General features: G+C 46.6%; 1 protein-coding gene across 5 annotated transcripts in view; it reads right to left on the bottom strand.

The window, feature by feature from the left end:
* The window catches only part of LOC120812568 (SLIT-ROBO Rho GTPase-activating protein 1-like), a 62267-nt gene that overhangs the window by 37270 nt on the left and 12326 nt on the right, over positions 1 to 12671 (bottom strand). For all 5 annotated transcript variants that reach the window (XM_078097810.1, XM_040168665.2, XM_040168666.2 and 2 more), the window contains exons 2-3: positions 4264 to 4459; positions 304 to 466 (exon numbers count right to left, since the gene is read on the bottom strand). In XM_078097810.1, the coding sequence (XP_077953936.1) occupies positions 304 to 466; positions 4264 to 4459 (359 nt within the window). The remainder of the gene's footprint in view (positions 1 to 303; positions 467 to 4263; positions 4460 to 12671) is intronic.

Genomic DNA, 12671 nt, shown 5'->3' with positions numbered 1-12671 from the left:
GTTCCCTGGAATTCAAATACATTTGCAGGAATACGTCATATTAGCCCTCATCCCACCAACTGAGTCCAGAGGTGTTAATTGATTGTTCATAATGACTTCATTTCACTGCTATCCCTTTTTCATGTTTCAATTAGTTCCTTTTTAAACATGTTAATGTATTGTAATTGTAATTTATTGTCAAAGTCCTCCATTGTAGTTATATTAGATTACATTAGTTCTGGTGGCAACAGGGAAACAGACAATAAATAAATAAATAAATAGAATCCTAAAAATCATATTTAGCTCTCTGGGAATCCCGCTCACCTTCTTTAGTAGCCGTGTGGAGTCCTCACTGATCTGCATGAACCTCATGATGACGTTGTTGAGGTAGATGTCACTCAGCGTTGCGTGGTCCTTACTCTCCCTCCTCACCTGGTTCAGCAGCAGGTACCAACAGTTGACCGGAGACAGCAAGTTCTGGTCCTTTCTAAATAAAAACAGGGAAACAATTGGCTGTCACATCAGCTGTCAAGAGATCCGCGTGGAACATGTGTCTGTGTCATTTCCTAAATATTAAATGTTATCAAGAATTCTGTGTAGGAGGGAATTGGTTGTGTGGAACGTTTTAATGACAGCATTTTCTGGCCTGTGCGTTTCATGAATAAACAACAACATACACAGACGGAAAAGCGGAGATGTTCATCGGTACCCGTTTAAGGTTTGTGTCGATGCATTTCAACATCTCTCAAATTACAGGAGGTCCACAAGTGCACCTGGACCTGATACTAAAGCACAGGTGGGATAAGTCATCCCATGGTGTTAAATGTCCCACATACCGCTGGTTCTGGCCTGGAAAAGTTCTCCATATACAACACGAACTACGCAGTTTGGTTGGAAATACATCACCAGTGACATTTCTGGGGCACTGATCTCGCAGTGCTTGAGTCTAGCTCACTTCCATCCACCAGCAAAGAGTGTGCCACAGGCTTTAAATACACTTGGATGAATAAAGTTGGATGAGCCATGAAGTTTTTTAAGTTGAAAAGTAGAAATATGTGCAAAATGTGTCTGCAGACGACAGGCCAGAAAGAGAAGAGACGTCACAGGAAAAAGGGGAAAGGTGAGACCTCGGTCCAAAGAAAAGAAGAGAAAAGGAAATGAAATAGTGGAGCGAGAGCCGTTTCCTGTGCTGTGTGCCGGTTGCTGCCAAGCGAACTGTAGGACATTGTCCAGGCCGGAGCAAGCTGGGTCCCTGCATGAGCTCTGGCCTGCAGGCGGACTTCCTCTGGGTTAACCTATAACATTCCTCCCGTCTGTAAACAGCACAACTGAACATACGAGTGTGTGTTTATCATGGAGAGGTGTCAAGGTGGGTTTGGGGTCAAGTCCTGCAGGAACCATATGCAGACTGGCCTGTGCTCGCCCCTCACAAAAGTTAGTTTGCAGAGCCATGCAGCACTACGTTTAAACTCAGCGTCCTCACTACTCCACACTGGAGTTTCGAAGCAGCAAAAACAAAAGCAGAAAAGAACAGAAATCATTTCACAAACAGTGCGTGGAAGCTGCGCACTGCGGTTGTGTTTAGAAACCCAGGTTTCAAGTGAAAACACTGTGACGAGACTTAAAACAAATTGGGGGGCTCTGCTGTGAAGAGAGGACACAACATAAAACGAGGGGAGGGGACCGACAACAACCTCTGGGAGTTGTTTACTCCTCTCAATGACAGGAAAATCTCCCAATGTCATCACTTCCCTCTCAGCCGGGGGAGGAACTGGGTCAGACGGACTCACAGACAGACCGGCGGGACCCCCGGGGGCTAAAACACAGGTAGGAAAAGAAACTAATGTCCAGGACAGACAGGCGGGCGGGAGGCGGGGTTCAACGTTAACATACTTGCAATCTCTTTCGGCGGCAGGATGCTGATAATAGAAGGATAATCACCACTTCAGCATGCAGGCCACTGAAACAAGAGCCCTTATCAGCAATTGAAGGCAAAATGGCAAAGTCCTCTAGTTCCCGACCGATAAAATCGCTCAATAATGCATCTCGTGGGGGGCTTTCATTGCTGCCGCGCGCAAGTGGCATTCAAGTACAAAAGTGATCACATCCCTCCAAGAAAGATTCAGGTTTGAAATAGAAAAGCAAGCGGCGCGGTGTCGAACCCTCTGATAATTCTAATCAAGTAGTTTGGTGAATAACCAAAATAAGTGTTTTTTGACCTCAGTCAACTTTATTCATTGTGACGTCTGGCAATATCTACAGTTTGCAGCCGCAGTACGTTCTACAGACTCTTTATCTTCAAACTAAGATAGAAAGTCCTTCAACAAGATGCGGAATTCTGGATAAAAAAAGGCTGTCATTTAAGATTATCGCACTACAGATACAGAGAATGATTAAATTGCTCAACATCTCAAAGTCTCTCCCTAGACAAACTTTGCATAGTACGGTATTTGGTTGTGTGCATGTGTTTGTTTTTTTTCAAGGAAAAGAGAGAGACGGGTGATCGTATTTTCCCACATGTATGCCTTTGTTTGTGTGTTGTGCAAACACAATCGAACACGGCAGAGCGGAACCAGTGGCTCTTCCGCGGCCTGCCGCTGCGGCCTGGACACCGAGACGTGGTTCTGTCTTTTTCTTTCCTCACTGCAAGTAACTAGGAAGAGGCCAGTAGAAGTGAACCTTTTCCTTACGGCCATTTACGTCCAAACCCACAGATGCATCCACAGCGTTGGCCGACATCCTGGATGCTATGGAGCTCAAACAGCCTTTATCACCAGCTCACACGGACACGTTGAACAGCGCGTGCTTTACAATCTTCTGACTCAACCTCTTAATGCCTGATTATCTATCTTATGACAATTTGGGACTCTTCATAGTTTTTTTTCCCATTGCTCCACATAACACTTAAAAAGTCATATGAAATTCTGATGCCAAAGAAAAAGGTCAATTGTGTTTGCATCCGTTAAAGTTGGGTTTGGCAGAATAACCTGCAGTGAATGTGGCAAATGTCAAGTCGACAGACTAGTTTCACATCCATTACTCTACATACAAATCAGTTTGTTGATCTACTCTTAATATTCCAAGTGCAGCTCAACAACAGTTACTTTCACATAGCAGAATGGATTCCTCTCCTCGGCAGTGAGCTAAAGCAACGCTTCAACATCTACAAACATACTCGACACTTTGAGAAAGTCACAAGGACGTCGTCTCTCACCGGCCGTGTAAACAAGATCTGTAAAAAAATGCAGCGCCGCTCACAGCAAACGACAGCAGCCTCCGTCTGAATGCATTGTGGATTTATCATCCACAGGTTTAGCCGCTGATATTAATGCGGCTTTAGCATTCTGCAGCTCTGGCTCACGGACCCGTCATTTGAAGACTGGCTTTGGGCAACAGAGAAGAAACGCCCGCAAACCAGTCCGTCCAACGCCAACAACGCAGAGAATACGGACGGCACAGAACGGACGTCTAGCCCGTTCTGCTTTTTATTTTTTTGTTGCTTTTATGCAGTTTCTTCAAGTGACATTCTGCCGGCTGGGGTGAGGTCGCCGTGTTCACAGGGGAGCCGAGACGCCGCTCGCCTTCTAATTAAAAGCTTCCCTGATCCTTTGATCTCAGCGGAGCGTCAGTAACGAGGCACTCTCACCTTACTGTGAGAGTGCCGTTCATGAGAGTATAAAAATATAGGCCAAATTATTTTTTTTAAACCCACAGGAAGGTTTTTAATGTTATTCAGGCATCTTTTATTTACTGAAGAAATATGCTCTTTGGCCCCTTCCAAATGTTTACTCTTTGAATGAAGCGACCAGACTGTGTATCACGCCATGAGTCCCACCAGCTACACACAGCTGCTAGAGCCATCGGAGCTGCAGACGGGGCGCACGGGGCTATTTGCAGACGGCGAGGACAAACGTAGGTTTTATTTTCAGTCCCAGCTCAGACAATATGCTAATGCCTGCCTTTCCCATGAGCCGACTCCTACTGAGTCATACGGGCAGCACCAGATGCACCATGGAGATACGAGGCGAGGGGTGTTGGGGGGGAGGGACACCAACGTCCTACAATCAGTCAGCATCTCTTTCCCAAATGTACCTCGGTCAGGGTATGAAATGAGGTCTATGAGACTAAATTCAAGTCTTTGTTTCATCAAAACGCAGACAAATACCTTGTAATAATACAGAAATGTTTTGGTTTTGATAAACAAAGATGTGGATGTGACATAGTGAGCCAGCAGCCTGGATGACATCCTAAACAAACTGAGCACCGGAGGCAGCGTCTCCTCACTTGTACTGCTGGTGATCCTTGGTGCTGCGCGTCTTGGCCATGAAGCGTTCGGCCAGCTTCTCCAGGTTTCTGGAGTACTCCATCTCAATCTCTGCCTTCTTCCTGAAGAAATCCTGGAGGTCCTGCAGCAGCTGTACCCTCATCTCCGTCTGCTGGTCCATACATTTCTGCTGTTCCACCAACTGAGCGCGGATCTCTGAGGAGACCAGGGAAGACAACAAATGGATTAGGATGCAGCCAGAGGCTGGAGGAGTTTTCACCGTCAGTACAAGTATTTCAGCGAAGAGCGAAGAACGACGGACCCCAGGTTTGATGTTTCTTTAAAACACACTGAAATCTTTCAAAGCTTTCAAAGCACAGATTGACAAATCAGAATCTATTGTTGTGTAGTAACAGTGCATGTGTTTGCGCATCGGTGCTACAAATGCTGAGCTGGGTTTAACTGGTCTCAGGGGTTTCATTAAGACTGAAAATACCTCCAGGATGAATGGATCCCGATTCCCAACGAGTTAAAGCACTGGGTGGGCTGAGCACGCACGCACGCACAACCTCATCCGTGCCCCGAGTCTGAAAACCCACTTATCTAAGCAGAGGTGTGGCAGCGGGCTTAACTTCAACAAGTTGCAGGTGAATAACCCTCCGAGGTCCTTTCTGAGGAATCACGCCTGTCAGTGCACCCCTCATTGAAAATCCTCAGCATGTACACACACACACACACACATTTCTCCTAATGGAAAACAGCCTGGGCCAGACATCCGCAGAGAAAAACAGATTAATGGGGTGATTTAGAGCCACGTCGACACCAATGGAAGGGCACAGAGAGATCCTCAGCCAGTACAACAGCCAGTAAAAAAAAAGGTAAAACATGTAAGGTCTTTGCCATAATATTGGCAGAACAAAACATGGATAACCATTTCAGCAACTTTCTATTTAAATCATTTTAAATTATTTAACGCAATGAGTCAGCAGAGACAGTGTTTTAAGTGTTCCATGGAGGCATAAGCTCCTGAAAAGACGCCGTGCCTAAATGACCAGCTTCCGAAACATTACAACAGCAACAGATGTCTTCGTAGGAAGCCAAAATACCCCTGAGAATTTTATGGGACGCCACAGTTGAAAACGTCGGGCTGCTTCAGGGTCAATCTACTGCTGATTCAATTAGGAAGCATGCAGAAGAACAACGGCTGGGAGCTGCATTTGTGCGCATGTGCGCGGGCTCGTGTCCCTAATGCAGTAATCAAATTACCAAAGGGCTCCGCTCCATTAATCAGTACCAAGTCTATCACAATCATGATGGATTAACGATTTACATCGAGTGGGAAGCGGCTCCTTCCTTCTGGCACTCGCGAGGAAATAAACCACTTAGATGGAGACGGACGGGATGAAAGGAAGGCGCGTCGGCAACACTAAATCTAAATAAAATGCTCAATACAGCGGTGCACCACTGTCATCATTAGGATCTCAACAGAAAAGCAAAGAGGCTCGACTGCAATGGAGAACTTAAAACTTGAACACCATCGGGCCATTAAGAGAACAGAGCGTCAAACAACGAGCCCCGAGAGCCAGGTTGGTTTCAAACGTCACTGCAGTAAAGTTCACCAGGTCTCTTTTGATGAGTAGGTAAACCTCGCAATTGCTTCCATCTCCAGTGGATGTGGGGATTAACACAAAGCTCCGTGGGTCTGACACAAAAGAAACGTACTGGATCATTTAACACAATTACACTCTCGACTGCACACCGAAAACTCATCGAATCATTCATTTTCCCAGTCCAACACTGGCCGATAAAGCTGTAGGACCGAGTTAAAGAATGGAGGAATTGGAGGTTTGCCACTTCCTGAAAGTAGTTTGTTATTAACATTTTCTTTTTACTTAAATAGAATTCCAGTGCAACAACGTCTATATTTAAGGCTTCCTTCTTTTGGATTTATCTCCCCAAAATCAATGCTTTTCAGAACTAATTTCAATACAGCCTGCACTGCAGAGTTGTAGGCAACTTGCTGTCACCTACAACTTTGTGATGGAAGATTTTGAATGTCAATGTGAGAATCACACAGCAAAATAGCATCAGTGATTATCTGTGAAGCTTTAACCAGAATTTATTGCAAAGGGTATTATGCATCTTCTAAATAGATTAAATATGTTCGAAGCTAAATACATTATGGGGCCTAACTGCTCACCTGAGATAGTATATCTCTGCTATGGGGAAATCGCTAAGTACCAAAAGGTTGAGACATAATGTATCTAAATTAGGTAGATATCTGGTTAAGCAATTTATAAACGCAAACGTTTGCTGAATCTCCACGAAATACATTTGTAATATTGTAGTTATTTTAAATAATTAAAAAATGGGGCAGACTGTCATAGTTTGACCATTTTAGCCTTCGATTCTGGTCAGACAGGCAACCAAACAGCTCCGTCTGATGATAATGATGCCTCACGCGATTCTCTGCTGCAGGCCACATCAGCTGTCCCGTGGGAAGTCCCACGACCAGACCGGCACACACAGCGGCTTCTTTAAAAACCCAACCGCAGGAGACCAGAGCGAGATCCATCTCACCGTCTTAGCGAGTGTTGTTCTACTAATACATGGTGCATTCCTGTCGTACTGAGGTCATCTCTATGGTAAACACGTGTGGGGGCCTCTGTGCCAAGGGTTGTGCGTGTGTGTATGTGTGTGTGTGTGTGTAGTGTGTAGGCATCAAAGACCTCTGTGATCCCTTTCAAATCGGGGAAACGAGAGCACCTGTGCAACGGGTTTAGAAATGACACGACAGGAAACCCAGAGCGAAGCAATAGATCAACGTTGCCCCGAATATGTAACGGATTGTCGATACATCAAGCAAACAATCTGCCCAAAACTCAGACTCTTTCACCGCAGTGCGTTATTTAATGACATGAGCGGATAGCCCATTGCAGCATTAAAGTTGTCAGCAATAATTGCAGGATCAGTTTGGACCAAAGAGCCTTTTGTTGCTGTGCTGGAGGTTATCCAACTGTTCCTTTGGAGTCCATGTTGCATACTTCCCATAACCCCAATCAGGGTGGCAAATATGTCCAAAGTTGCAGTTTGGGACGCGGTCTGATTTGCCAGAGAGGCCGGTTCTATTGTAAAAGAACCCGCTGCGTCAGCCGGATGGGTACTGACCGCCGTTGTTGACCTACAGAGAAAATCTGGGCTTCAGTTTGAAAAAAAAAAAAAAAAAGCCGACTGTCAGAGATGAGTTTCCTCCACTCTCATGAACCCAACAACCCGCTTCCTCCTCAGGAGACTCCCAATCAACCCGGCTAGGAATCAAGGTGTCTAAAGAGCACGCGTCATGTATGTTGAGTGCAGCGGCGCTCTTCTCAATGGCAAATCAGAAAACACATCGCAGTTCCCACCAACAGCTATCTGGGACACTGCGTACCACATCAGTCCCACAGCTGCATTGCCACATGCTGGTTTGCTCATCGGTAGCACCTGAAATAGCAGCTGAGGCCTGGGGTGGAGGAGGGGCTGGGGGAGGCACCATCTGCATCTGGTCTCATTTTTTTTGTGGCGGGGTTGTCCGTGCCTCTTCGGGAGGCTGGAGACCAGACGGGATAAATCTGATCAAAAGCCAGTTTTTAGCAGAGCACAAGCTTTCAATTACAGTCGAAGTGGAGGCGCACGCCAGAAGAAGCCGAGCATCCACAGCACTGGTTCCTCTGGCAGGTTTCTGAGTGTTCTGATAATGCAACAAGGCCCCCCTGCCATCCTGAACCATAGCAGGCCGATCGTTCATCATCCTGCTTCTTTGATGAACGGATGCCATACGGCAAAAATTAAACTAAAAAGTAGGTTAAAAGGTAAAAAGATGGGTGGGCCTGCTGCATTGCGGTTTTCCACAGAGCACGACTCATCGCACAGCGAGCCTATGTTGAGTCTTGTGGCGAGCGCGCACGCAGACTATACATTCCTGCCTGTAATTGTTGTCAACACATTAATCCACCAGCACAAAAGATCACCAAATCCCAGATGTGAGACTCACTTCTGGAAGCACTCTGAACGCCTGTGCACCCCTCTCGTCTTCCGTCTCCCTGTTCCTCCACCCTGCGCTCGTCAACGAGAGGCGGATGAAAGAGGACCCCAGCAGGCCGCAAGGGTGACGGACTCTTTACCAGCACACATCCGCCACGGAGGGTTTTATCACCAACATGCCGGACCCTGGACAATTTGGGGAGGCACTTGAAGGGCCGCTACAGAGGTAGACTAGGAAAGGTTTATGCAGTGCTTTCCATTAATTCAATAATGTAAACCCGGGGGAAACACTGGCTTATGGTCAAAACATGTAACAATGAATGAATATCTCCATGTGCTTTGTTTTTTTCAGGAGAAGTGGCGTTTTCCTCTTATGACCGTTGGGTCGAGTTACTTCATTGCACATATCAGTATTCTATTTTTTCTATATTTCTGTTTGTTGCTTGGTCAAAATAATAATGTTGGTCCAGGCTAAGCACAATTGCACTGTAGTCAAAAAGGCCAACGACTATTGAAGCAGAAACAATCAATTACTTTATGAACTCAAAAACTCGTTGTCTAGGCAACGCCCACTTAACTGACATCATGCTAGCTGCAGCATCCTTGCGCGTCTCCCAGATGCATTTAACTCCCTGACCCATTAGGACCAATGTGTACACCACATTGTGCGGTGACTAAAGCCTGCACAATGTGGAGGAGGACTGGGAATGACCAGCAAGATATTGGTCATGTGCTTGGTATGTCAGACGCTGTTGCTCTGGGCGTGACTGGTCAAAGCAGCCACGGATTCCTGTGTGGGCTCTCTCTCATATTACATCACTACGAGGGAGATTTGATTACCGATACTTGTCAGACTGCCCGAGCGGTCATGGGGCAAACGCATGAAGAGGAGGGTTAGACGAGATCTCCGTGTCACAATTGCATTTATTTATTTCCTCAGTCACATTGAGCAAGCAGTCTCCTCGGCTCTCTACCAGTCCTCCTTTCTCAAACCCTCGTGCTCCTTATTTACAGTTGCCTCTAATTACCAACTAATTGACTCCAATCAGTCACTTGCAGGCTCGGTCACGGCGGTGCGTCGTTACAGATACCAACGTCTGCTGGTTACTAACACTGTGATGAAACATGAGATGCACTGAAAAAGGTGAAAAACTGAATTTTAGGTTGAAACGAAGCCATCGGCTTGACAGGCGAAGAGATTCTCTTGAACACATAAAGCCAAACTATACACAGTATAATGCCAGCTCTGCTTGAGCATTTTCATCCAAATGCTACAGAGCTGGCAATGTGGTTCCCATTACAACATCTCACTGACATGTTCACCGATTTCCAAAACCGCAGAGAGCGCTCCAATGGACTGAAGGCTACTGAGATCCAGAGAAGCCACTGTTGTGGAAAAGAGTGGAAAAGAACCCGGCCCACAATCCTCTGCGTCCTTCAAAATCGGTTTGAGCTGGGCCAACGTCCTTGGGGATATTTATAGTGTGGGTGACTTAAGAGGTGAGTTTTACAGCAGCCTGTGTGCACCAGCAGCTCCGTTTGTTATCACCGCCACCACAGTCATACAAACTGATACGGATACGGTGAGTCTGGTTCAGCCGCAATGGACTCCAGTCCAAATAAACAGAGACCATTCTGACCGTTAGCAAAATTAACACCTAAATTAACACCTATGTCCGTTCTATCCACCGAGTCAATATTTGAATGTGTCATTCCAATGAGTGAAACGTAATAATCTCCACAAATTGGATTCCGCCCTGTAGAACGGCCCATGAGCCAAAAAGCCGCAGTTGCTAAGGCAACGCCCCCAAGAGCGGGAGAAATCAAACACCGCCGATATTACGGTGGCCTGTGAGGGGCATCATTTTCATCCAAACATAACAGAGTGAAGAGCTGAATGCTCGGAGCAAGCACCCTTTAGAGGCAGAGCTGTTTGTGCAGCTGCCAGTTAACATGGAGACATTGTGTTTGATCTGGACACCAGTCCGGTGTCCAGTGCGTACATTGGATGGGTTTACATTCTCGTAGGAGAATAGGATCCGATCCGTCGCTTGTTCCTTGCCCCTACCGCAGACATGAAGTCGCTTTGGCTTCACGGGAGCAGCAGAGGATCTTTGAAGCTTGCTTTTGGTGATTGGCAGAAATGTGCAGCTGTCAAAGATCACCAAATCTAAATTCAACATCAAAAAAGGTTCCTTTTTTCCTACACAAGCCAATCCCACCCAAAATGTAGATATTTTTTAAACAGTGCTGTGGCAAGGCCTTTTTACACAGAAGCTCTTTGAAATGTTTTCTATGGACAATTTGCTTATTCTCTTTTTTGCTGTAGGTCTTTGCTGTAGGTCTTTATACCTGCATCAAAGCAGCTAGAGATAAAGTTATAGCCTGCGTCCAAAGAAGCAGGCTATAACTTTTCAGAGAGAGAGAGAGAGAGAGATTTTCAGCATAATAACAAATACAACGATAGACGAAAGGATTGATGCTGCCGCTTCACTTCCACAATGAGTGCTGCATCTGTGCTGCTCAGAGAAGACAATCTGTGAGCAGTGTACTGACGTCTTTCAGTTTCTTGGCCGGACCTCACCCACTTTTCTCATTCACCTCTAGAACATTCCCAGCTGCTCTGTCTGCTGTCCTGAAGGGACCTTCGGTGTGAAAGAAAAACAGACACGTAAATCTCTGGTACGGGGAAAGGCCCTCTTGTTTTAAATGAAAGGCCACCCCATAAAGTAAAAATGGGAAAAACACATAACATACAGCTCAGATGTACTGGCTTGTTATGCTTTTTCAAATGAAAAGCGACACCTCGCCTTGTATCTGGCCTGTCTTTGTACCTTTGTTTTTGGATATTAGGGATGGAAGAGACAAAAAAGGACCTGTGGCTCATATGTCAGCCAACACAACCAGTCAGCCTCTAATTTTGAACAAAGCTAATCTCAAGCTAAAGGCTTGCTCTTAGAATTGGGATGTTTGTTTGGGGGGGTAACAATGCTAGGAAAAATTCTGCGGTCGGACAGCTGAGGTGATAATACCTTTAAAAGAGGGTTTCACACGAGAAACATCTGGAACGGAGCAGCACACGCTTTCATCTGTAGCAATGTTTACTTCCCCTCACGGATAACAAAAGGAAACCGAAGCGTGCAGCCGACTCGGCTTTAACAAACAGGCGGGTTGAAGGTGGGATTGTTTCTCACAGACCGCGGGACCTCCGAGGAGGCGGCAAGGAGAGAATGACAACACAAAACCCGCACACCTGCATACCCTCTCAACGCACACCAGCTAGAGGGGACAGCGCGTGCCCTTGTGTAGGTTGCCGAACACCATACGCGGCCGGTCTGCGGACCAGACCACCGAGACACACACAGTGGTGGGCATAAATCGGTTTGACAGCTCTGTTACCCACACGCTCCCTTAGCCCCCTCCGCTCTCGCCACCCGTCTCCCGGGAGAGTGTGCCGTCTGGTCAGACTCGGCCTTGGATGCTGCCCTGAGCTGCCAGTGTCGGTTTGATCGCTGGCGTCACGGCAAATAAAAACCACCTAAGAATGTCATTAGGCTGAAACCTGATTCTTTTCACGGATCATCTCATGTATAACTGTCAGGATTAGCGGTGCCACCCTACGTTAAATTACACAGCTCAAACATAAACATGTGAAACAAAGTTTTGTCTGATCCTTGACTCAAAAGCACAACACCATCCAAACAGTGTGGCTTGAGATCCGCTGCACCTCCAGTAAAGAATACAGTGATGGTTTGGGGAACTAGAAATTACAGCTGAAATGGAAAATTTCACCATGTGAATGAACCAATGTAGTTGGGTTGGTACCATACGCTGGTACGCTGTCAGCCCTCCAGTGTCCAATCGGACGATCCACATAGCTGCCTCCCTGCAGCCTTTGTCTGTTTCTGCCCTGCTGCCCGGAACCACGATGCGTTTGTACATCTGCCTTCTCGCACGCAGTATGCACACGTCTATTTAAAAAAAAAGGCCTGTTCCATTTTGTCTGCCTTCCCACACGGCAGCGTGGAGACACCAGACCCGGGCCGGGTCACCGGGATCCATGGCCAGCAGCCAGCCGGAGCCGCTGCCTGCTTTAGGTTTCCGACGTGCTCCCGCAGCAGAGACTCGGTGCCAGCGATGGGCCGGAGGAACGTGTGAGAGGAGAGGACTGTATACAGATAGAGGGCATTTATCACATACGAAGCTGGACCTCCCAGCCAGCATCAACCAAAAAAGAGGAAGAATTACATTTTGTGCCAATGTTTCTTCTTGTTGTGATGGCGGGCGAGCTGTACCCAGCATGCAGTTTGGCAGGATCATCTTATAAATGTTACAAATTGTCTATGTGTTACAAACTGTTGTGTCGTGGTGTTTCACTTTGTTAGAGGGCGCAATTTGTGAGTTA

This window comes from Gasterosteus aculeatus, chromosome Y, assembly GCF_964276395.1.
Source record: "Gasterosteus aculeatus chromosome Y, fGasAcu3.hap1.1, whole genome shotgun sequence".
Lineage (NCBI taxonomy): Eukaryota > Metazoa > Chordata > Actinopteri > Perciformes > Gasterosteidae > Gasterosteus > Gasterosteus aculeatus.
The sequence above is the reverse complement of the archived record's forward strand: the minus strand, read 5'-3'. Positions and strand labels throughout refer to the sequence as shown.